This window comes from Hyposmocoma kahamanoa, unplaced genomic scaffold (assembly GCF_003589595.1).
Source record: "Hyposmocoma kahamanoa isolate Upper Pololo Valley unplaced genomic scaffold, ASM358959v1 80, whole genome shotgun sequence".
Lineage (NCBI taxonomy): Eukaryota > Metazoa > Arthropoda > Insecta > Lepidoptera > Cosmopterigidae > Hyposmocoma > Hyposmocoma kahamanoa.
The window spans coordinates 7,332,658-7,359,825 of NW_020654051.1; the positions used below are offsets into that span (position 1 = coordinate 7,332,658).

The 27,168-nt window shown below is 35.4% G+C and overlaps 3 protein-coding genes across 5 annotated transcripts; 2 read left to right on the forward strand and 1 right to left on the reverse strand.

Annotated features, from left to right (window-relative positions):
• Positions 1–2,285: 2,285 nt before the first annotated feature.
• LOC113233952 (alpha-(1,3)-fucosyltransferase 10-like) lies at positions 2,286–3,741 on the forward strand. The gene has a single exon (XM_026469188.1). The coding sequence runs from the start codon at positions 2,401–2,403 to the stop codon at positions 3,739–3,741; it is 1,341 nt and encodes a 446-aa protein (XP_026324973.1). The 5' UTR covers positions 2,286–2,400.
• Positions 3,742–7,893: 4,152 nt separating this feature from the next.
• On the forward strand, positions 7,894–10,634 carry LOC113233911 (14 kDa phosphohistidine phosphatase-like). Of its 2 annotated transcripts, none has more exons than XM_026469145.1 (2): positions 7,894–7,988; positions 10,364–10,634. In XM_026469145.1, the coding sequence occupies exons 1-2, from the start codon at positions 7,926–7,928 to the stop codon at positions 10,553–10,555; spliced, it is 255 nt and encodes an 84-aa protein (XP_026324930.1). In that variant the 5' UTR covers positions 7,894–7,925; the 3' UTR covers positions 10,556–10,634. The 2 variants fall into 2 exon arrangements, with proteins under 2 accessions (XP_026324930.1, XP_026324929.1); XM_026469144.1 differs by having other exon boundaries at positions 7,899–8,126.
• A 13,667-nt stretch (positions 10,635–24,301) lies between these two features.
• Positions 24,302–26,851, reverse strand: LOC113233819. Of its 2 annotated transcripts, none has more exons than XM_026469033.1 (3): positions 26,548–26,851; positions 25,939–26,172; positions 24,302–25,757 (listed from the first exon to the last, which is right to left on the reverse strand). In XM_026469033.1, exons 1-3 carry the CDS (start codon positions 26,662–26,664, stop codon positions 24,903–24,905), a joined length of 1,206 nt encoding a protein of 401 aa, XP_026324818.1. In that variant the 5' UTR covers positions 26,665–26,851; the 3' UTR covers positions 24,302–24,902. The 2 variants fall into 2 exon arrangements, with proteins under 2 accessions (XP_026324818.1, XP_026324819.1); XM_026469034.1 differs by lacking the exon at positions 26,548–26,851 and adding an exon at positions 26,254–26,364.
• Between the last annotated feature and the right edge of the window lie 317 nt (positions 26,852–27,168).

A 27,168-nucleotide genomic window follows, 5' to 3' on the forward strand; every position in this document is an offset into this window, starting at 1 on the left:
TCCTTTTTAATAACTGGTGAAACTAACTCGTGACAAAATTACGTAACAGTGAAGGAAAAATCGTCTTTCGTAACTAGTTACAAAAAACAGCTACGTAGCGGTTTTCCCTCAAGAGAGGAAAAGTACTTATGTTGATTTAACCCCGGAAAGAAAAAGAAAAAAACGAGAAAATTCTATATATTGTCTTTTATTTTATTTGGCACATAAGTAGAGTAGTAGCTAGTTTTTCCCATAGATATAGGGGAAAAAAGGGTAGATTTGGTATGGGGGCGTGTTCGTGTCGCCTCGATATGGTCAAAATGATCATATCACGTGACAGGCCTACAAACATCGTCACAGTGACATGGCAATCTTTGTAAATACTAGATCTCTCGTAAAATGAAAATGCCAAGTTGTAGCGATACACCTTGTAAATAAAAATTGGATTGAAAACAAACATTTTAAAACCAGTGAGATAACATTCCACCGGCTATTTGCATTTTTAGTTACTATTTCTATTATTATTCAATGTTTTCTTTTTGTCTCCATAGAAATTTCTAGACTCAAATATGATGATGTTCTTTTACGATGACTGATGTTTATCGACAATAATTTTTTACTGAAATGTTTGAATTTCTTACTATGATTTTTGTAATTAAAGTCCCTAAAATATCGAAGCGAAAAGCATTCACGTTAAATTGATTTCTTTTATTTTATTATTATTAATATTACTAAACATTTTATATCGAGTTACTTTAACACAACTCATATTTCGGACAACCGTTTCAATTTCATGTCAATTTGCATGTTGCTGTAGCTTGAAGAAAAATGAATGTGTATTACTGTTTTAGATAATTTAGGTATATAAATTCCATTATACCTACTCGTAGATGAAACGTAGGGAATTTTGAATTTTTAAATTTTTCCGATGAGTTCCAAATAAAAGAAGGTTGGATTAAAGCTACAGGAATATCGAAAGATTGGTTTTCTTATTACTATTTCTGACTTTGTTTCAATTTCCATAGCAAAAAAAAAATTTTTTTAAATAGCATTTAAAAAATAAATAAAACAAAATCGGCTTTATTTTACATGTGCATCCAAAATAAATTAGAAACAATTATAGAAAATTACATAAATCCTTTTTAAAAAAAACAACATAATTTAATTTATTAAGTTAGTTGATGGTTCGAGTTTCCTCTTGACAGTGACAGCTTCACTAACTCGTGGTAACGTGTAATGGAAAACTGACACTGGCGACGATCGCCATATTTTTTATATTATTCTTATAAAACTGACACTGGCCCAAGCCTAGTGGCCGCTATTAAGAAAATAATAATAATGTACATTAATATATTAATTTAATAATACACCAGTACTAGTGTAGGTATAGTATGAAAAATTGAAACAGAGAAAAACAGCCACTTGGTTTCTAACTATCGATTAGGTAGCTCTCGTTGAGTAGCGTCAGTTTAACGTTAATAAGGTTAACAATTCACGGAGCGGTTTCCATCCGCGCCCGCCAGTGCTGCTAGACAGCGGTTTTATTTCAATACTCATGACCCTGCAAGTTTGTGTGGGCATGTAGTCGCTGCGGTTGCGGGCACGAAACCGTTGCCATTGCAGAACGGACCGTGAAGTTAGCGGGAGTAAATCGCAAGTCGCGCGGTTAATAGAGAACACACCCCGCGTGCGCCTGCATCACATTGCGCCTGAACCGACCGCCTAAGTGCGCGGGCGACGACGGCGACGGCCACCAAGCGCGCAGGTGATCGAGTCCTGCACGGTTTAACTAGTACCCCGCCGCGGCAACCGCGAGCAACCGTCACCACTACAGGCGTAAAACGCGTCGTGAAATGTGCTACTAATTTTATATATTTAACTATTACATTCTACAGATGCCGCGGTCCCACGGCAGACGCGGGCGAAAACCGCTCCGTGAGTTTTCAGTGTAACGAAAATGAGTTTCAGCGCCATCTAACGTGTAATAGGTAGCTATTATATACTAATAGCATTTTTATTAAAACGCCACCTGATAGTGAATGGCTGAACCAGGATGAAAAAAATACTGAAATATTTTAGGATAACTCTTACTCAAGTGACTGACTGACTGTAAGTTTAATTTTGTTACATTTTAAAATTGTGTCACGTCGTTTTCACGTTTTAGGCCCTACCCAATCAAAATCTTTAAGTTATGGTAGTAGATAATAGAGCGTAAAGTTTGAATTGCACACAAGCTAAACAAAGCATGGAAACTGTGGAAACCGGATGGAAAAAAAATCTAAGATGGCACGACACTTAATGGCCGCCATTAAGGAAATAAATTATAATACATCCGGGGCCATAATATTCAAAAGAAGAGGAACGATATCTATATTTATACATAGACATTTTCATTCGATTCAAGAAGAAAAACTAATATAGATGTGTTTACGCAAAATGAAAAACAGAAAATCCCTCAAAAATAAAATAAGCGGAGCATTCGACTTTACATTTGTTGAATTATGTTTCATAATTATAATGTTATATGTAACGCTAGTTTTATGGAATTCCCAATCTGATCCGCATTTTACTAAAAACCAAGAAAAACCCAAGAAAAAGCAAGAGACTAAGAAACAAAGAAAATATTTAAATTGCACCAGGAACCCTACTATAATATATTGGTCACAAGATAATCTCAACACAGACGTACTTGGTACCATAGAGTGCGAGGAATTATGTGATGTTTATTGGACGAACCAAAAGCTTATGTTACCACGTAACAGTGAAGGTGCTTATTTATTTTACGGAAGTCGTACAAATTTCGCCAATATGCCATTACCAAGAAATCCTCAGAAGGTAATTTGGGCTTTTCAACATGAAGAGTCTCCAAAAAACGTATTACATTTCATGCATGAAAAAATTTTAAACCTATTTAATTATTCGAGCACATTTAGTAGACACAGTGACGTGCCATATCCTTTACATTATATGATCTCTTTAAAACTAATAACGAGCACAAAGTATTTCGTTAAAACTGAAGCAAAAAATCGTGCGCTGAAAGAAATAGCACCAATTTTGTACATACAGTCCAGTTGCAAAGCCCCAACACAGAGAGATGAGTACGTTAAAGAACTGATGAACTACCAGCGAATAGACTCCTACGGCGCATGTCTAAATAACAAACCCATACCTAACCATTTAAAAGAAATAAACAGTAATTACTTAAATAATTTATACGCAGAAAATTTTCTTAAATTTATGGCTAGATACAAATTCGTGCTCACAATAGAAAATGGCCTTTGTGACGATTATATAAGTGAGAAATTTTGGCGAGCGATCCACGTGGGTGTAGTGCCTATCTACTTTGGTGCTCCTACGATAAGGGACTGGCTGCCAAACAACAAATCAGCTTTGATTCTCGATGATTTTCCGTCGCCACTACGGCTAAGCGCACGTATTAACACTTTAATGCGAGACGACGATTTGTACGAAGAATATCTTCAGCACAAGACAAAAGCCTTGATTTCTAACCAAAAAATTATTGAAGAAATTAAAGCAAGGCCATATCAGACGGATGACATGCAGAAAGATAAAAAATTTATGTGTTTTATTTGTAAGAAACTTTACCAGAAAGATAAAAGTATTAAGGTGGTGCCCAAAAGCCATTACAATTGTCCAAAGCCTAAACCAATTTTCGCGGATTCTGATATTACTTGGGCACAACTGTGGGAAACTTCCAGAAAGGAGTCGGAGGAGATTTATGATGAAATAATGTATTTTTAAAAGTTATATTGTTATTTTTTTCTATTATTTCATTGCTTATCGTGTTCTTAGTTATATTATTGTAATATAGTTTAGTTAAACGGAGTTATTGGTTTTGAAAATGTATACATAATTATATTGTATAAAGGGTTATTTAATTATTTTTTATAATATCAAGTGACAGGACGAACATGTCGTGCGCCTGATGATAAGCTACGCGCCTGTCGATAACAGTTGCAGTGCCATCAGAGCTTTAAATCCAAAGATCTGAGTGGCAAACGTCAAGGTTGGTTTCACAACTATGCGTATGGACCGTAAGGACTGTCCGCCTGATATCAGAAAAATAAAAGGTGTCTAAAAGCCATTACAATGGTCCAAAGCCTAAACCAATTCTGGCGGGTTCTGATATATCTTAGCAACTACTGTGGAAAACTTACAAAAGGGAGTCGAAGGAGATGTAAGATATAATAATGTATTTTTAAATTATATTGTTATCTTTTTCTATTATTTCATTGATTTTCGTGTTCTAAGTTATATTATTATAATAGTGCAGTATAGTTACACTTGTTTATTATTAGTATACTGGGTATTTATTGGAATATAGTTTAGTTTAATAGAGTTATTGGTTTATTAGAAATGTATTCATGATTATATTGTGTATAATAAAATCGCTGATTATAAATAACCTTACTTTGTCTGATAACCCGATAAGACGCAGTAAACCCATACAATGAATAGTTTATCTTACAAATTGCGTTCATCACTTTTCAGTTTCTGATGGTCAACAGTGGTCAACAATATTAAAAAGCCGAAAAAACCCAATACAGAGATCTATAACAAACACAGGAATTCGTAAGATCTGCTGACTCGACCTGTATGTAGCTCAGTTGGCAGAGTATGACTGTCGAGGTCTGTCAAGTCGAAGAAATGTTTCTTTGTATACGATCTTTGTATTAATAATTATAATGTTCCCAAAGTAATCTCTCTCCCTCATTGAGTAAGTCAATGCTCTCCCTATTTGATTTTAAATTCGGAACTTAATCGTGTATAAAAACATATTTTTTATTTTGTTTACCTCGACGTTCATATTTCATTAACTCACACTTTTTTCCATCCTCTAAGACTCACACGGCTAGAAAATGTTGACACCCGCCTCTTCAGCCAGTCTATATGTATGATCTATGTCTTCAGTCTTTTCGAGACCATAGACGTTGCTATACGGCCGAAACGTCGAGGTAAATAAAATATGTTTTTATACATGATTGAGTCCCGAATTTGAAATCAAATGTTTGGAAATCGTGAAAGTTTAAATCAATGTTATCTTTCTTCGTCAGAGTATATGTTTCGCTTAGTTATTTTTTTGTAGGTTCGTAACCCTTTGCAATCACACTTGCCTTGTAAGTACTTTCATCTAAGTTTAAAACTCAATGCATATGAATAATCTTATCTTTTGTTTCTGGCACTGTTACCAAGACTTGGCTGTATGGTTTACCTTTGCGTTCTTCTTAACGGTAAGAATTTATAAAAAACAAGACTACTAAGAAAAGAGCATAAGGAGCAAACCCGATGATATCTCGTGCTCTATAGAAGACCTATAAAAACGTGGACACTTACCCTGTCCTATACAATTATATACCATCAACCACATAAACGCATTATGATTATGACGTATGAAATAAACTTTAAAAGAACATGCACTTGTGACCTGCTTGTGGCCCTTTCCAACAAAACAAGGAATGATAGGAAATGAAACACACAGGTCCCATGGTCACGGTTGACTAACAACAAATATACGCGATTTAAATCCGGAAAAATAGTTTCATTTCCTATGTGTAACAATCGCGAAAACCTAAGAACTCGACAAGAAATGATATTAACATATGAAGAGGCAGTATGTTGCAACCCTTGCGTACTCAAATAAATGGGTGAAAACTTATAAAAAAATACATGCTTCATTTGTAAAATCTTATAAATTGGCATTCGTTCCCGGTTCACAAACTTTCACGCATGAAATCAAAATTTTAGTACAAAACATAAAACCTTCATGTCAATAATTGGTAAAAATATGGAAAGTTGGTGATTTTCAGTGTCAATCAGTTTGCACTCTACAATTGTTTAAGGAATTAAAAAGCACGAGAAAACAGACATGCACGTACATACATTCGATGTCGTACGAAATTGGAAGAAAATAAGCATTAAAAAACACTAAAACTATGCAATGCGACTCAAACATTTTAGATGGGAAGTAGAAAACCGATTGGATCGCAGATAAAAGTTTATGGTAGGTATAGTAACTAGCTTTTACTGGGATCTTCATTTGCGGCGAGAATAATAAGTATTTCAACAATAATTCTTAAATAATTTAATCAGTCAATTTCATCAAAATCTGTTTAGCGATTTCGGCGTGATGAAGTAGACAACTTACCTCCAAATATATAGTAGTAATGTTACACACCTGACACCTTAACCTTCTTCTTGGTTTTAAGTAGATCAGTGTGAAGAAGGGTGTTAAACAAAATTAACCTTTAATCTGTAAGATGTAAAATTAATCTTGATATGACTTCCTTAGTGCATCATAACGTTAGTGAATGACGTTTTAGGAAACCTTGTAAGCCAATTTGATCTTTAATTACATTAGATAAATACAAATTTCAATTAAAATGCTGGAAGCCCTTTACACTTTTTCTATTGAATGCGTAAGAAGGCTCTCACAACTAAAAGGTCGGCTAGGGAATCAGGTATCTTAGGACATCGACTGTACGTATAAACATCGAAACTTTGACATTTGTAAGATTAAATAGGAAATTTAATTAAGTGTCGAAAATAACGAGTAGTTGTTAGCTTGTAAAAGTAGTTGTGTTTTTAAAATTTAGTTTTAAGGTCTACTGTTATACTAACGTATGTTGACTGATGTGTAACTGAACAGGTGTTAATCAAGAAACAGCTTTAGGCACAGGTATCATTTTGTAGTCTTTATAATCATCTTCGTTGATTTGATACGGGTTGTGGAATCTATAGTAAACATGGTTATAAATGCTTCAAGATTTAGAGCTTTTGGAAGACGACAATAGGGAGTCAATTGCTCGAGCCACATAAACCTGGTTCAGACTATTCCAGTAGTTTACTCATGAAGCGAGTAATTTAGTAAGTAAGTAAAGACTACCAAGTTATCAACTTACCAAAAAACATAGTAGTAGCGTACTGCAAAAATAGGTAACGCAACAAAATAAATAAACTAATAAAGCTTATTGAAAATGACATTAAAATAGCCTCACACTTTAGACGAAGACATTAGTGTGATAAAGGAAACTATAGTAACGAGAATGAATGGAAAGAATGAATGAATGCTATTTCATCTATTCTTCTTTTTATTCACTCAAAGTTGTAGGTATTCTCGCTACAACGAAGGGACTTTTTTGCGACAGCTAATGTGCTCCACAAAATTAACAGGTATGCATTTGTTAACTGGATCTACCATATGCAGTGAGTCGTGATGGAGAGCGTTCCTCACATGGAAACATAGAACGAAATGGATTATGACTAAATCACAGTTACTAAACAGTTACTGGACTAAATGCCAACTGTCTCTGTGGCCGAACGGTTATCATGGCGGTCTGCCACGCAGAGTTACCGCGTTCGATTCTCGGGCCGGGAGAAATATTTGGCCTACATTTAATTCTCTTGTGAGTTTGGGTATAATTTGTGGCTGTCTGTATGTGTGTTCATGGCACCCGCGACACAGGGTTTCCCTAGAGCGGAACTAAGAGTGTTGCGTTATTAAAATAAAACGTTGTTAAAGAAGAAGACACAAACACTTCCGAAATTTATGGTGGGGTACGAAATCTTCAAACATCAATAGGTAATCAATAAAGTCATGATTAACATTATATTTGTTATAATTATTAATAGAAACTAGTGGAGTAATTTCACAAAACATAATTGAATATCGATTCAATAAAAATTTAAACATTATATATGATCGTGATGTATAGGTGCTTCGCTCTATTTACTTTGGATTGTACGAACTATAACACACCAAAGAGTTTTTAGTGCGTATTATTTTGGAAAAACACGAAAAATGTTCCATACTACACTAGTTGTTCGATCCAAAGATATAAACACAAAATTTAGGAAACTCTAGACACTGGCGATCTATTTTACTGATTTTTTTCAGCACCAGGTTTATATGAAAAAGCTCCTTCATAATGACTGATGATGAGGAATACGACCGCAATTGCGTTTGCAGGGATCTGGAGTCCATAACAAAAGTAGGCATTGACACTGATGGAGAATTCAAATATATCCTCATGAAAGTGAAATGCAGTAATAAAAAGCATGAACTGCCTTCTGTTGTCATCGTTAGGGGATACAAACGACATAATAACCATACGGATATTTTTAATGAAGTAAGAGATGTAGAATTTAATTAGAAAATAAGTTTTACTACAACAAATACTTAACTCTCAAGAGAAATACGGAGTTCGTAATTAATATAGAGTGCACAGGGGAAAAGAATACTACGGCCATATTTCAACCATCTTGTTTTTTTTATGATATCACATGAGACGGGACGAACAAGTCGTGCGCCTGGTGGTGAGCGACACGCCCATTCCTAACAGTTGCAGTGCCACTCAGAGCTTTTAATTGCAAAGAGCTGAGGGGCGCACTGTCACTGCGCCTGTCACCATGAAACATAAAGTTGACAAGTCCCAAATGCCTGTAATTTCACCAGGCTTATTACCTTTCTAAATCGAAACGCGTGGCGGCAGAAATAGGTAAGGTGGCAGTACTTCCTTGGAGGAACTCTTTCACAAGGAGCTGTACTGCCACTAAATCTTCTTGGCGAACTAGTTCCATCGTAGATTGTACCTCGCGACAACGCACCACGATCAGCTGCATATTCAAGATGTTCTCCGACATATTCATCATAATCTTTACCGTTCATAGCTCTTATTACTACTCGGTGTCCAATAAGTAATAGTGGCAGTACTTTCCTAAACGAAGTCTTTCACAAGGAGTTCTATTATCGCAAAACTTGTTTATAAGATACTTATTGAACTAGCTCTGGGTTTCTTCCAGCATGCATTTTATAACTTTACAGTCTCATAGAACGTTAGCATATCTAGACGGCTAGACATCGCGTTGTTAATATATAAAGGTGTCCATTATTAAACCTACTAGAACGTCTGTAAGGTAGTGGAACCAATCATGGACGATTTAAGGATTTATTTTTTGTTTTAGCCTTTTAATTTTGAATGACACCCCGTCATGGACGGTTTTCAATCATGGACACCCCGCCATGGACGGTTTTCAATAATGGACACCTAAACATGAACGATCAACAATTTGGTCATTCGCTTCAATGCCGTGCCTAAAAAAATCAAATCCAGTAACGGACGACCAGTGACGGACACTGTTTCCATTATAGTGTAGACTTAAAATAATGTAACAAGCTATAAACTAAATTAAAAGTCTGGTATGAAATAATCCGATTATGGACAAAAAAGTCCATGATTGGGTAAATAGCTAAATGAGATCCAGTAATAAACACTTAAAATTGTCCAATAGACGTTATGATATTCTTTTACAGTTATGTTTTGTTTAGATGCTTAAAACAATACCAAAACACAAAATAACCACAGAAGTCACGCCACTTTTAAATACCACATTCAAATATGATTATATAAAACGTACATGAGGCGCGGTCCTTATAAGAAATCCGTTTTATTTAAAATTTGTTATCACCGTCTTATTTCGCACTGTGATAATCGCGAATAAAGATGGCCGCCAGCTGTCAAAATTTAACTGATGTCTTCCATTTTGATCAAAAATGATAAAAAATTGTGAAAGTGAAAAGAAATAATTAGCGTTTCCTTATGTTTGGCGGTATAGTTCAATATTGTTCATGATTGGTGCACTGTCCATCATCGGTTCCATTACCTTAGGTACTATTTAGTTTACGATATCCACGAAAAATTATCTTACAATTAAGCATTAATATTGCAAGCCGAATATATTAAAGTTTCACGGCTTAGTACAATATTCTGCTAAGGCTGCTTTCTAGTTTGCCTAATGGACCGTCTCCGAAATAGAGGTTATAATCTTTTCCTTCGCCGTTTAAGCAAGTGATAAGAGCAAGTTAAACTGAAAAAAGGCTGCAGTAGCAGATCACTTCATACAGAGATATCGAACAAACACAGAGAAAATTTCATTGATTCGATTGGACTTAAACACATTGTGTGTTGCCTCACCGTGGCTACTGTAAATGAGCTCCAGATCGAGTATCAATCGAAGGTTTGTTCGATCTTTGTATCAATAATATTAACAAATGAAGTATTGACTCAAAAAATATGTGAATCATGGCCAAATCACATACTTATATATCATATATACATATCATCACGCCTTTCGCCTACGGACCTCCACCTGCTACGCTCCCTTCGCCTCCTCCACTCCCATCAATCTCTTTGTACATGCCCGGTTATTCTTGGCACTTTTAACCTGGCCTTTTTAAGGACATCTCCATTCTGATTGAGATATTTACGCCGCGGTCTACTTCCATCCCCACGCTCATCATGAAATTCAATAAAATAAATTTTCCGTCACAATTTTTCTTACATTTGCATTAATCTTGAATTTTTAGGTCAATGAAGAATTGCAACCATTATGTGGTGATGAAGTCTTGGGCGGTGGTATCATCACGCACGATTCTAACAGCAAGACGATAAATATCTTCGGTAAGTCAGATACTTACGGCGAAGCTAACCATGCAGCCACAGCCAGGCTCATCAGAGAAGCTTACCCTGACTACAAAGTCACGTTTAATAATAAATAAAGAGAAGATATTTGGGTACATATCTTTAATATCTGTGATTAAAGTCAAGTATTATCAAAGCAACTAAGTCAATTTTACCTGCATACCTCAAGTCTTGATTCATTGGAACGTACTTACCAGAAATAGTTACGGATGAAATTGTAGTAGGGTAGGGAACTTACAATAATCGTTCAATTAAATTTCATAGATGCAGGATGTCTTTTGGGTAGAAGAATAGTGCTACTTTTTTACTTACTTACTCTGTTGGATCAGCAACGCAAAATGTCTTGGACTCCGAAACGAGATGATGCCACTTTCTTCGGTCCTATACAAACTCTCGCCACTTGACGGCTTGTGGTTCGCGCAGGTCCATCTACACAGCACACTTCGTTGATACTTAGGACAACCAACCATACCTAGTCCAGTGGGTCGACCTAGACAGGCTCTCTTCAAGTTCTAAACCTCTCCCATCCTGTCTAAATGGCCGCGTCAGTGAAGCCTGTGCGGTGTAGTTTCGTCGATGATGTTTGGCTGGGCGACGAGTTTTCTATTTCGGCGTTAGTGCGGATTCTCCAGCTACCATTCACTCTCGTTTCTACTACTACTATCAAAAGCAAATATTCGAGTTTATAGCATCAATGTAAGCACAGCCTTGATGGCTTTATAGCCGGTGCTCAATAAATAAATAAACAGTCAATAGCACATAAAGCTTGACATTTAAGATTTAAATTCAACCTTTTCCAACAAAATGGGATAAATACTAATACCTAAATATGAAGAGGCTGTATGGTAAAATCTTAGCCTACCCAAATAAATGGGTGAAATTTTTTTTCCACATTTATATGATGTTGTGACATTTTCATATTACCTAATTTTTACTCTTGGAGTACAAAAGGCAATGGCCTTGTTAGTCTTTTATGGTCCATGGTAAAATAATGATGAAATATTCAGCTTTGTAACATGAAAAATAGTTCAACGATTTAAATAAAATGTAATTTACAAAACACAAATTACTATAAGGTCACTATTTACTGAAAATTTTTGTTGTCATTTGAACTAATAATAAAATAAGCCTCTTCATTTTCACCTGCTAAGCAAGATGTTGTTACCTTATCAAAATTAAGCCATTTTGACTATAAAAGAAAGTCCTATACGTAATAAAGTTAGTCCTAGTGCCCACTGACAGAACGGGACGGTAAGGGATTTTTAGGTGACGAATAGTAATGTACCTTAAGATTATGACTTTATAGTTGCAATTTTAGTGATAATGATCGTAGCCACAAAATGAAGCTGCGATATGCTTAGGCATGCCGAGCCTTCAGCCTCCGGAATGCCTAGTCAACCTCCGGAATGCCTCAGCAGCTTTATGGATGCCTCGGCAACCTTAGAGATTCCTTGCCAGTTTTAGTCTAGTCTAGTCTTACTGCCCTGGTATCCCCCATTATGAATATACAGGGTGTAAATTTGCGATTTCTGCCATTTCGAGTACTCTTACCTCAGTTGGTCCTATAGAGTCTGTTGATCCTTACCAGAGACCGGATCGAATGGCATAAAAGAAAGTTTTGTAATAATAATGTAAAATAATTTTATCTTGCTGACTGTACCATTTTTCAGTCTGTGAATGCCAATCAAAATATCTTCAAAATTCATGGATAGTCTACTAGAACCGTTTTCCTGTAACTACAACGATTAAGGTAGCTGGCCTTGCTGCCCCGTCTCAAATTTACACCCTGTATAGCTATACAAAAGCTAAGCAAAAGTGAAAAAAGTTTAAATATCATAAAATGTTTGACAGGGGGTGTGGTGGGGAGCACATTCTTTTCCTTTAAAACTGGTGTACAATGCCTTAATTAGAAGCCTTTTTGACTACTCAATTTTTATTCTCGAATCCTGCAATATGTCCGCTTTGAGAAAACTAGACAATATTCAATATAAAGCCCATAAATACTATACAGGTAGAATGTGTTGAACCACTCCTCCACTTAAGAAGACAGTTTGTATCGGATATGTTTTCCGATGCTTGCAGCTAGCTAAGTACCCTTTGTTAGCTAGACTAGAGCGTTTTTCTGTGGAATCTTCCTCTTCTTATTGGTCTCATAAATCCCTTTCATGTTTAGTTAACAGTTTCCGTAAGTATTATCTATTCACGCACCAATTCACACATCAGAGAATCTTCCTATCTTCTGAGTTAATTATGATGCTTTAATATTAACCTCTGATGTTCGTTTGTCTTCGGAACATGGAAACAGTCGAAACTACACATTTTTTTCTTTTTACTACACTTTGTTACAGACACAAAATTCCAAACTTGGCATCACATTTAGCGATGCTTCTAAACTCATTAACAATAGTAATGTTGGAATTGGAGTTTATAAATCCCAATATAATTTTGTACAGAAAGGAAAGTGTCCTCCTGAGAGCTTTGTTTTCACTGGGGAGTGTTTCGGGTTATACAAATCCGTTGAGTATATTCTATTGGCTACATTTAAACAGACCGTAATATTTTCTGATTCTATATAACTGCCCTTCAGGTACTTGTAAGATATCCGTTTAAATCAAAACTTATCTCTCCGGTAATTATTAATACAAGAAAGTTACTATTCACATGTACATTGAAGGGTTTTTCATTAGTGTTCGCCTGAATTCCCTGTTACTCGGGAATATTGGGCAACAAGCACGCTCACAAGCTCGCCAATGATGCTATCATCTGCGGGGACATGGCTCATTACAAGATTTATAACCTGGTCACACTTTTCAAGACATTTCTTAGAAATAATTGGACTACAGCATGGACGGAGAGCTCTCGGTTCAAATGTAGATTTTATAGCAATATCCAACCATCAATACCAGTGAAACTGTGGTTCCTAAACTAAAACTGAACAGAGTGGCAACAAGCATATTGACTCGAATGAGATTAGGTCACGTATGTACTCCCGTTCACCTTGCGAGATTTAATATAGTTGGTGACGATGTGTGTGATTGCGGTGAAATTAGCGATTTAAAGCACATTTTTTTTAATTGCCCAAAATTTGATCGTTCTTCTCTTATCCAGAATCTTATCCAATCTCATGTGCCTCTTCCGACTTCCATCCATCTCTTGTTTTTGTCCAATAACTATTCTATATATACTTTTTATCTAAATTTATTTTAGAAAATAATATAAAAAATTTACTGCTGTAATAATAATATAATATTTATTCTATATTTATACCATTTTGTTTATTTACATCTCATAATTCCTCGCCTGATCCCATTTTCACTTTTTCTCTAACTTTCAAATCCCGTTTCCAAATTACATTCCATGATATTGTAAAAGTTTCTCCGTTTTAAAAACATGTCAGTCAAAACACTCTGTAAGTGGCTAAAACGCTTACCGCGAAAAGCCAGGAGAAATAAGAAGAAAATATATTTATAAAACAAATTTGACGCCATTATATGCCAATTATCAAAAGAATAGTAAAGCCAAAACCTTCTTCAAGAGAAGCCAGATATTATTTTACAGACATTGTTTTATTTTCATAATTTCACAGGACATTGGCGAAATCGCCATTTTTTTTTGTATAATTTTTATAATAATACTAAACTACCGTACATAGTTATTTTTACTTGACATTGGCAAAATCATTGATTATTTCGATGGGGCCATAACATTTAAAAGAAGAAGAAGAAGAAGAAGCCAGAAACTTAAAAAATAGAATAGAATAAAGCCAAAATCTACAAATATTCAGTTAATTGAAGACTCAAATACAATAAAGAAACAGTGTGCTTCATTGAAAGGGTCAACGGTGTGCCTGATACGATTAATTTCCCCTTATTCATTGTAATATTTGCAATATAAATTCCACATATACCAACTCACTATCCCATTCTTTGCTCGCTATAGATATACCTAATAATGTCTTTGATTGTAAATGTTTTTGGAAGGTATGATATCCGCAATTTAATACATGCTTTTCCAATCCTCATACTTGCTATAGCCTTTTGGATGCCTCCAGCTACAATTAACTCAGCTGATAATAGTAACAAAAAGTTAGTAAAGAAAAAATATTTACACCGACTTCGTGAACCCCAATACCACAGAACTTTATACGAAGTCAATAAACCGACAATCATTAAATGGTCAAGCCGAGATCTTAGAAACATATCTAAGGTACCTAAGGCCAAGCAATTGATCTGCGGTGACTTCATTTGTGATTATTATGACTATCCCATTATGTTACCGTACAACGCCGTAGGAGCATACATATTTTACGGAACTACAATCGAATTTAAAGACTTGCCTTTACCACGGCAGCCTGAGAAAAAAATTTGGGGATTGTTCCATGAAGAGTCGCCTAAATATGTCCCAGAATTTATGTACGAAGCCGGATTACAACTATTTAATTATTCGAGCACCTTTAGCAGACATAGCGATGTGCCATTTCCTTTACAATGGCTTTCTTCGTATAATAACATAGCAAGCAAAACACATTTTATAGCAACGTCCAAAAAGAATTCTCTTCTTTCGGAAATATCGCCGATATTGTATCTTCAATCGAGGTGTAAGGTACCATCTGAAAGGGACTTGTATGTCCGAGAGCTTATGAAGTACCAAAGTATAGACTCGTATGGCAGTTGTGTAAAAAATAAAGAAATACCGAAAACACTACGACGTAAATATTTATACAGATTAGAGGCAGACGATTTTCTCAAATTCGTGGCGAGGTACAAGTTTGTATTAGCATTAGAAAACGGAATCTGTGATGATTACGTGACGGAGAAGTTTTGGCGAGCGATCCGCGTGGGTGTCGTGCCCATTTACTTCGGAACTCCCACAATAAAGTTCTGGATGCCGAACGAGAAATCGGCAATACTGCTCCAAGACTTTCCAACTCCTAAATTACTGAGCGAGCACATTGACAAACTGATGCAAGATGACGACCTATACGAGGAATATTTAGAGCACAAAACGAAGGGAATTATAAGAAATGTGAACATTTTAAAAGAAATAACAGCTAGACCATATCAAACTCTAGAAGAGTCCAGCTTTCGTAAATTTCAGTGTTTCTTATGTGACAAGCTGCACAACTACGAAAAAATTCCCAAGAATCGTCTAATTAACAAAAGACACTACAATTGTCCGACACCAATTTCTGTTTTGACTTTAAAAGTAAATCCATCGAATTCGTATGTTACTGTTATGAATCATGTGAAATCTGACACAGAAAAAAATATTCACTTTATAAAAACTTTTACAAGTAACCATACACAAGCAATTAAATAGTGATTGAGATTAATTAATTTGTTGCATTTTAATTATCTGTATAACTGTGTAGTCAAGTAGTATCTAACTAAGCTTTATTTGAGATCCTTTAGCTCCATTCCGTGGTATTCAACATTCAGCGAAACTAGGAGTGAGAATTGTTTCCGTTATGTCAAGTCTCTTTTACATCGATTCTCAAAAACTCCGATAGAACTTTATCGCGGTCCTATTTTCTTCATATCGTTTTTGGTAAAATACAGTCAAAATAAAAATGTAATCACTGAATAATGTAAATAGGTATAGACAAACAACTTGTCCATAAAATGTGTGAGTAATAATTTTCTTATGACCTTTGTTTTTTATAGCATAATTTGTAACGTGTGTGTTGATTGAATGAGCACCTTCTGTAAAATCTTTAAAATATATTAATCATTTAGTAAAAGTTCTAAAACAATTATAGAAACCAATCTTTCTATTTGTAAAAAGATAAAACAAGAGAAAAATAACTTAATCATTCAGTTCTCAGAGGGCCAGTCAGATCTACAAAAGTATTAAGTTTGCATATAATATTATTGTACTAGTTTTAGTAAGAGTTTAGTTAAATTATCGTTTTTAATTACAGATCGATTAGTGCCTTTTTAAATTTTTTACAAATACTTTCTTATGCTCACTCAACCCGCACGTTTTTAAAAGGAACAATTTCTTAAGAACCAAATGAGTTAATTAAAATTCGTTTATGATTAGTAAAAGTTACATATAATTATATACAGTGTAACTGCCTCCGTGGCCGAAAGGTTACCACGCCGGACTGCCACGCAGAGGTCCCAGATTCGATTCCCGGGCCGGGAGAAATATTTGTATGGCCTACATTTTTTTCTCTCGTGAGTTTGGATGTCATTTGTGGTTGTCTATATGTGTGTCCATGGCACCCGCGACACAGGGTTTCCCTAATGGCGGGGCTATGTTGAGTGTGTGCGTTATTATTAAAAAAAAATGAATTGTAAAATATAAAACAAGCCAGTAATGTGAAACGTTTTTGAATAACAATTATTTTTAAGTGCTCTTTCAATTCACCCACACGCTAATTTCTGTTAGTCTAACTGTAAAATGACTATTATTTATAAAGTATATAGTTCCATATTCATGCATATTATGGTCAGTAAAATAATAATTATAGTACCTACCGGTACGCTATGTTGGCCGTTTTGACGTTTGTCCGTCCTTTAGGTTTCGTATAATTCATAAATACGTCGATAGAGCTAATTGCTCTACATTTTTGTCTAGTGACGTGCATTAAAATTTATGGAATGTATAATTTTACGATACAACTCAGCATTTACTTTTCGATTCGAAATCTAAGGGCGCTACTCTATTTCACTGCGAGCATTCGCTTATAATGTAACGTTCGAAAGCAAAGCTATTTGTCTAGTTTTATAGAAATCGATTACCGGAAAGTACGCGAAACCGGATTCATCTTCTAGCTTGCCACCCTTAGAGGTGGAGTATTTCCTTCATATTTAAATGGGACCAATAATCACGTACTGTCTTTCCAATAAAAAGTAATCATCAAAATCGGTTCACAAATTCCCGGAGTTATCGCATAACATACCTACATACAAAAAATACAGTCGAATTGTTAACCTCCTCCTTTTTTTGAAATCGGTTAAGTATAAAAGAAAGGTAAATTAAATCAATGGTCTTATATATACTTATAAGATCATTGTGCTATGTTTTGTATATTATTAGTTTTATGTGTCCTGGCACAATTAGGTACATAGTACATGCGTATCCGCTGCCTTTTTCAAAAAAGAAAGTATTGCATTATTTCTATATTTTATTTGGAAAAGAATGATATATATATAGAAATAATGAAAAGAATGATAATATGAGATAATGAAGATCAACACTAGAGAGAATCGGATTTTTTTTAAATTGATGTAATAAACTTTATTGACTACAACACAATGGTGTGAAAGGCGGACTTAATACTAAAACATTCTTTACCTTTGCGGAAAACTAAATTCACGAATACGGCAAATTAAACAAAATATTAAATTAGTAATGTAATAATAACATAAAATGTAATAAGTATATAATCATATACATAACAAACAAACCTAATATATACATATCTATATACATATATACATAATACATTACGTATATATATGATACATACAATAACAGAAGATGATGATCATGAATATCGCTGTGACAAACAATTAAAAAGATGCTCATGGACATTCTTTTTGAAAGACGATAAACTAGCACACCTGATGGAGTCTGGAAGAGCATTCCAGTGACGTGTTTGAATAGAGAGTGAAGGAATCAGACATGAAGCCAGAATGTAAGAGAGTGAAAGGGGGTTAATGGGGCGGTCATGAGAGTCACAGAGATACTGAAATTTAAATTTCAAGTATAATAATCGTGATTTATTCATAATTTAATACTATTACGTGTTGTAAATAAGGTTAGACATTTGTAAATGACTACTCGCCGGATAGTGATTGGAAGAAAGGAGTCGATGGAAAGAAAGAAATGGTAAATACAAGAATTATCCAGCAATTAACAGTTATGGATGATGCTAAGAACACCTTTTCTACCATAGGTTTATTTATGGTTCATAAGGACGATGTGATCCATTGGAGAAATTACCTATCTATTTTGTTTGTATTTGTACAGAGATTTGTAAGAATGTTTTAATGTGAAAAGATTAGAGAATGGAAAATAGTCTAAGGTCACAACTAAAAAATAATCAATGGACTGAAGACTTAGCGTATGCCTATTTTATTTATTTCTAAGAGCGGTTAAGCAGCGATGCAATACAAACGGGATGTAAAAGCGATACAAACGCGATGCACGTTTTAAATTAATTAACCAATTTATTCATTTAATGTATTTATTAATTTGACTTAAGTTTACAAACAAAACAGACAGGTAATTATATAATTATATAAAGCTATACATATTTTTTGTACATAATTATTCAACATAAGCGACTGTATCCATGCTGTCGCGCGTTTGTATCGATGCATTCGCGCGTTTGCATCGATGCAATCGCCTATAAATCGTAAGTTACACAAGACGATCGTAAGTCATGCTAAAACACGCCGTGTGTAACCCTTAGAGGATGGAAAAAAAATAAAAGAAGTGTAACCACTCTTAAGATCTCGATTATTCATTGACACTGGCCATATTGGTTGATTGCCATAATTTTTATATTACTCTTAGAAAGCCATAAAACCGACACTGGCACAAACCTAGTGTCGGCCATTTATTTTTTTCCATCCTCTAAACCGCCTTACAGGAAATAATAATATTTATAAATAATCAAAGAAAAATTCTCCAAGACATAGCTACATGGTTTTTAACCTTGAAAGAAAGAAAAAAAACAACGACAATAGCAAAATACTTAGGGTCGTATTCCAGAGCTCTACTCAATGCTCAAGTCAGGACTTGAGTATGATTTCAAGCACTGGAACTACGAACCTAATGGCAAGGAACATTCCTTTATTTTTTTTCCATCCTCTAAGGCTAAATACTAATCTATGCAATAAATCTGAACAAGTGTGTTTAATGTTTCCTTTTTGGTTTTCCTCCCGTCCGTTTTCTAACCTTTTACTTTGACCTTGGCACAAAGTATTTAAAGTCCCATTAATTTAAAAAATCGTGTGTTTATAAGGATGGAAAAAAGTCAAGTTCAATTTTTGTATCTATGGCTCCGTCGTTTTCGCCAAAGTGTGTTTAAGTTACTCATCAGTCACTTGTGTCAACACTTCGAAATATTCGAATAAAATATTAATTTACAATCTGACTAATATCACCTGAATAACGTTAATAAAATAAAGAAACCCTGTGTGCTCTACGAGCGTTACTTCCCCCTGTTAAGTGTAGGTAGTCTTTGCGATTAACATTGGTGTACCTACTCAGTATCCTATATACGTAGTCATTGCTCACTATTATGTTTCAAATTGTAAATGTTTTTCTGAAGTGTCATATCAATAACTTAACATATACTTTTATAGTCCTCATACTTGCCATAGCCCTTTTGATACCTCCACCTATACCTGAACCGGCTGGTAACAGTCACGAAAAAATCGCCAAGGTAAAAGAAATACAGCAAATTCGTAAACACGAAAGTTTGGACCATGTTGATAAACCGACAATCGTCTCATGGTCAAGTAAATTTCTTAGAGACATAATTGGGGCACCTCAATATGTACCAGTCGAAATGTTTACCTGTGGTGACTTTATTTGTGATTATTATGACTATCCCGTTATGCTACCACACAATACCGTAGGAGCATATATATTTTATGGAGCCTTGATAGCATTTACAGATTTGCCTTTGCCACGAGAGCCTGAGAAAAAGATTTGGGGATTGTTCCATGAAGAATCGCCTAAATATATTCCAGACTTTATGTTCGAAGCCGGATTGAGACTATTTAATTATTCGAGCACCTTTAGCCGACACAGCGATGTTCCATTTCCTTTACAATGGCTTTCCTCGTACGATACAATTACAAACAGAGCATATTTTATACCGACATCTAAAAAGAATAATCTTCTTTCGGAAATATCTCCTATATTGTATCTCCAAACGGCATGTCAAGTACCATCTGAAAGAGACTTGTATGTTCGAGAGTTGATGAACTACCAAAGGATAGACTCATATGGCAATTGTCTGAATAACAAAGAAATACCGAAAACACTACAGGGTAAATACTGGAACAGATTAGAGGCAGACGATGTTCTTAAATTTGTGGCGAGATACAAGTTTGTTTTAGCATTAGAAAATGGAGTCTGTGATGATTACGTGACCGAGAAGTTTTGGCGTGCAATTCGCGTGGGTGTCGTACCCATTTACTTCGGAACTCCCACAATAAAGTTCTGGATGCCGAACGAGAAATCGGCAATACTGCTCCAGGACTTTCCAACACCAAAATTGCTTAGTGATCACATTGATAAATTGATGCAAGATGACGAACTATACGAGGAATATTTAGAGCACAAAACGAAGGGAATTATAAGGAATGAGAACATTTTAAAAGAAATAATGGCCAGGCCATATCAACACGAGGGAGAATCGAGCTTTAATCAATTTAAGTGCTTCATTTGCGACAAGCTACACAACTATGAAACAATTCCCAAGAATCGTCTAGTTAACAAGAGTCACTACAATTGTCCCACACCAATTTCTGTTTCGACTTTTAAAGTAAATCCTTCGAATTCGTTCGTTAGCGGACTGCATCATGTAAAATCTGATATAGAAAGAAATATACAGTTCATAAAAACTTTTAAAGGTAACACTAACTACGGTACCAATTAAATAATAATCTATGGGTCGTATTCCTGAACTCTACTCATTGCTCAAGTCAGGATCTGAGTATGATTTCAAGCACTGGAAATACGACCCTAATGGCAGGGACTTGAGTATGATTTCTAGTGCTTTGATTCATTCTCAAGTCCTGACTTGAGCATTGAGTAGAGTTCTAGAATACGACCCTATATGTCGTAAAGATTTGATGTTTTGAGATCTTACAGTCAGCATTAAAATGTAGTGATAAATAATCTAGGTGTAGGACATGTAGGTGATAAACGTAAATATCTGAATAATCAAAGGGCTCATAACATAATGTCATCAAACATCCATTGACAAGAATCAACAATGGTTAATTATTATTCGGTGGTTACGTACTGTGTACGTAAAAAAGGAAATAAGACAAAAATAAATAAAAAGTATTACAACAATGCTATTGTCATTTGGATTAAATATGTATTTTGTTATTTTTCGCTTTTTAGTGTCGTCACAGTGAGTTTTGTGGTTTATGAAGCTAATTAATTTTTTTTTAAGTTTTGATTTATTTTCCATTTTTAGTAAACTAAATAAATTATTTATCCGAGCACATGATAAAAAGGCATTATGAGAAATTGAAGGATTATCAAGATTTGTCTTAATCGCCGACCATATGGCGAAAAGGCATTACGAGAATTATATATATGTATTCAGGTGTTTGAGTCTGAGTCTCATCACTTCATGCTGCTGGGTTGACGCTAGGTCAAAGTCAAATATTTCTAGTCTAATAGGCCTGCTACAAGCTTTTTCGACAATTACCTACAAACTCTTGCCACCACCAGGTGCGGGATCTGCTCATACCTGTAGATCATTACGAGAAATGGAAAGATTAAAACAATTTTCTTGCACGTCCACGTCTATCCGAGAACCTTTGATTTGCGACAGTTCAACAAACACTCTGTACCTACATGCCTATAAAATTTGATTTTATTATTTCCCTAAATTTCTATGGAATCTCCTTATCAGATTCTGTTTTAGTGCGATACAAGTCTTGTAATAAAATGCCGAAACAATGCGACTATTAACACCAATATAAAGCACTGACAGTCGTAATACGTTGGATGGACATCAATGACTTGAATACCTATTGATATGGGTAAGTACAACCAAAATTATAACATTTAGGTCTTATACATCAAATCCTATACCGGTTAAAATGAATTAGAACTCTGTAGACGAAATAGACACATTTAGCTTTCATAAGATAACAATCAACAAAAACTTAACTGGAAGGAACACATCGAGCAGATTTGCATGAAGCTAAATAGATTTGTTTACGCAAACAAGAACCTGCGTTGACGACCTATCACGTGTACGTTTCGTCCGTGCTTAGCTACGGTCTTAAACGGTGTTGTAGTCTTTTTAGAAAGAGCTTTTAGAGCTCATTCAGAGTGGAGGCCCGGGCGCGGCGGCGGGGGTGCGGGCGCGCGTTTCTTAGCGTCTTCCCTTTCACAGTGCAAAAGCGGCTACAAGCGGGGTAGATCCACACGTCGAAATCGCAAACAGGACGCTAAACGCTAGGACAAGCACAGATCAGAAACAGACCTACCCGTGCAGAGCGTGCACCCGCGCCCCGTAAGTCTACCTCTCGCCACACCTCCATCCACATTCGCTCTATAAATTGGACCATCAATCTATCAATATTCATTCTTTCTCATGACATACCATTGAAGCATCCTCCTTTATATCATATAGCATATAATAACGACGAGGATTTTACAGTTTGCTTAATAACGGGGTCGCGAGGCATAACGGAGCTACTCACAGATCTAAGTAGCTAAATATGCTAGCAGTTACTGCTTTGCGAATAAGCAACCATCTTCAAACGGCGGCCAATACGAAGCTATTTTTGGTCATTTTTAGTAACCTGTTCATCATAATAGTCGCTCAAAGGCTTCATAAAACCAATATCCAAAGGCAGGAAGGAGTCTGTGCGTGCAATGTAGGGGGAAGCAAAGTAACAGTTGCAGTACCACTCACAGATTTAAATCACAACGTCCACCACTGCACCTGTCACTGGGATAAAGTTGACAATGTAACTGTAATTTCACCAGCACGCTTCAAAACCGGAACGCAGTAATGCTCACATCACTGCTTGGCGGCAAAAATAGGAATGGTAATTCATTTGCAAAAACCCTATACTGCCCCGTTTTTAGTACCCCGTTGTACTGCCCCTACCCTGGGGCTAAGGGATTTTCTTAGGATTCCAGCATAATTTTAAAAAAATATGGTAGTTGATTAATTTATTAACCTAAGTTATATGGCAAATTATTAGATAAGTACGTATACACAATGTACGTACTTAGCGACCAAGAATTGTCCAAACTGTTTTCCAGTAAATTCACTTAATTATGATGGTGTGTATTCCTAATACCACCAAAGTATCTGCAAATAAAACAAATGCGGTTCTTAAGAAAAGTCTTCTTACAATTTTTTATTGTAAGATTACAATTTTATCACTTCTTATTCATAACACTTAATAACAACTTCGTGTCGCTAATTTGCATTTTTGGCGCCTTTTATGCTTTTCAAGAGGTTTTAATGTCGGCTTTTAAGCTTCATCTTTTAGTGCATATTTCTTCTTATGAGCTACCGGTAGCTCGTCAAGCTGAACTTGCCTAGGTGTCATGTTCTGAACTAATGCGTCAGGATGCGTAACATGCTGCCTTGTCATTCAATTTATTTTCTTATATTTACTAGCTATTTCGCTAGCTCTAGTGATGACCTAGCAATCAAAATTCCTAAGCAGTTGGTGTGACAAGCTCGATTATTTTTCATTTAGGTATCAAAAAAGCAAATGCTTGACCTATCTCTATATCAGTGTTAATGTCATACATAATTAATATTTAACACCAATCAGTATAATCTACCTGTCCTTGAGCATCTTCTAGGACCTAAGCTACGGTACTGTGCTGCGAGATGCGTACAGTCGTTAGTACATTACGCTTTTTATAGTATACAATGCAGTTTACTTATTCTAATACTATAAAAGTTACTATTATATTCGTGGGACAGATAGTTGCTTGGCAAACTGCAACTGATGTATTCGATATGCTTTCGACTTTGGGTAGGTGCTGTACTGGCTTTATACAATTAATTTACTATAATTATACATAGGTACTGTAGAAAATAAAAGCGTTTTTATTTTGCCAATATTTTTTTTATTTCGTCAATCGTCACCAATGGTCGGAAAAAGATGTTCCACATACCTATATAGACAGATGTAGGTATAGATATAGCTACAAGGAGTGACATATAAGTGTTAAAACCGCCAAATATTAGTTAATTACTTTTTCGAATTTTGGAAATGGTTTTACTGCCTCGTAAGGCAAAAAAAAACAACTGACCTAGGAAGTCGAAGTTGGTTTTTTAAGATATTCTAATGGTCCATGTAAAAAATGCAGTAGATAACCTCACGGAAGATTTTGAAGTCCCTGCTGACACACCCTTTGACAGCCTCGACAACCAACCTATTCACACCTCATGATGTTAGCTTGAAGGATGGTGAGTTGTCTTACCTATTCTATACCCATAGCAGCATATAATGAGAAATGGTTTAACCAAATTGTGGCACTTAAGTAAGGAATATGTTTCCTTCTGAAATAAATAATTCGTACTTTTCTGTGTAAACAAAAATGTTCCATCAGTAATAACAATTGGATCTCTTTCTTCAATTAGACCTTCCGGGCTTTAGACCTTACTAAAGAAATGCTCAGCTAAATAAGTTTCTTTGAATAAGTTCCTTTCTTCAAACATGTGCTACATACATATCAAACACAAAATCCTAAATGTTTGGGTATGTTATTTTGTAGAAGAATTTCTCGGGCTTTAGTCATGTTTCCCTCTAAAGTTCTTCTTGGCATTCTAAATAATGCAGCAATCCTTTCGTCACTATCTCCAGTGCGCATTTTACACAGCAGAGCATTAAAACCACATTTAATATGTGGCACTTTCAGCCGTGGGACTTCAGATAATAACTGATTATATTCACTTTTGGTTTTCCCAAACCAATATTTGAAGAGATGATCATCTAAGTTTTCTGGATTATGAAAATCAATATTACTGTGCTCAGATAATAGAAACACTATCTCCTCAATATGTTCTGCTGTAAAAATAGATAATGTATTTTCAGCACTATACAATTCATGAAACAAATTGTTTGTAAGATGGAAATCACAAATTCTAGCATTGAGCGGTATATAGAAACTAAAATCTTTAATAATTCTTTTCCGTAGTGCATCAGGTATAGTTCGCTTCTCATGGTAATTGCATTCTATAAATAAACAACGACGAGATGTGTCAGCTGCCCTTCTTAATGTAGGAAGTGAAATACAAGCAGGGTTGATTGTACCACTACGTTCATTAGAGGTTGCTTCTTCAGGCACTGTGGGTGTAATACTTCGAAGCGGGTCCTGTTCAGTAGAAGTGTCTGGTTCCTCAACCTTTATTTGGTCTTCAACCTTTATTTGGTCCTCAGTCTTAATTGAAACTTCAGTAGCTTGGCTCGTGGAAGGTGCAGGTTCTTCAGTTTGATCAGTCACTCCTCTACTAACTTGTATGCTGCTGTCAGCAAGTCGTCGTGCCCTAAGCAAGCATGCCACACATGCTTTATCAGTAGGCAACAACTGAAATCATATTACAATAGATACAACTTAATTTAATGGACTAATAGACAACCACACACCAAAACAACTATACTTCATGCATATCCTGATTGGTAAGTGGTCCATTCCATTCCCATTTTGCTTGCTTCAATATTACCTTAATTATAATTCTGTATTATTTAAACAATTACTTACGACTTACCAGGCGGGGATTGATCCAATATGAGAAAACATTGGCAACCATGGTGTCACTGTCTGACATTTCTGGTCGTACAATCATACGACTCCTTAATCTTAATATGGATCTGCCACATCCAACACAAACATTCTGATGACCTAGTGGTTGTGGTTGTGTAAGATTTAATGCAGGATCACCCTGATCGTCTCGATGGATTAATTGCCAACATGTATGACAAATATGGTCACTACCAGATACCTAGAAACAAAAAAAGTCATAATTGTCAGATTTAGAATAAAAATGTATAGAAGAACATTTGTTCAAACAAAGCGCAACAACCATAATTTTAAGAAAAACATTATATTAGAATGTTCTCGTTTTGTTCCAGTAATTCACTTAAACACATAAACAAAAACTAAGATTTGCATTGCAACTGCAGGCTGCGTGTGACGCTGCCGCGGCGTTCGGGAGTAATTTACATACAAAATACAAATAAATCTGTAGCGCAGCTGATGTCGACTGTCTCGCAAGTGCCTTAACAGTTGGGTTGAAGTGTCAAGCTGTTAATTAAGGTGCACTTAATTAGTTTTATACACCTTAGCAACACAACAAGTGAAAGAGGTGGGCACTTACATCACGTGGATATACCCATCTTCTAACTCTCTCAACTATTTCATCACTTTCATCACACATGCGATACCGTCTCAGTCGTGATATACGGAGTGTGCAATTGACACATCGCAAAGACATGGTGATGACTGGTCGATGAATGACTCCAAAAACAATGTTCGAATTACTTGCAGAATCGTTTACCGCCACCAGTCTTGTGCCAGCGTCAGTTTAAGTAAAATATAAAAATTATGGCGATCATCGCTAATGTTAGTGAATAAAATTGTTTTAATCCACAGACCACTAATAATAACAAAGGTTCGAATTCTCGCACAAAATAAAGATTATTTATAGGATTCGGTTGGAATAACAAGAGTTTTGTTTTTTTTCCTATTTATCTTGGCTCTTCGCGGTAAGCGATTTAGCCACTTTCAAAGCTAATTTGTTAAAAAACTAATTTGTTTTTAAAATGGGGAAACTATTATAATATCATGGATTGTAATTTGGAAACGGGATTCGAAAGTTAGAGTTAATTCTTCAATAGAGTGTTATCGCCTTTTTCAAGAAGAGTCACCACGCTTCCATTCCACGCTTCTGGCGTAGAACCTCCCAGCAAGACTGAATTAAAGAGCCTCTGAAGGATTC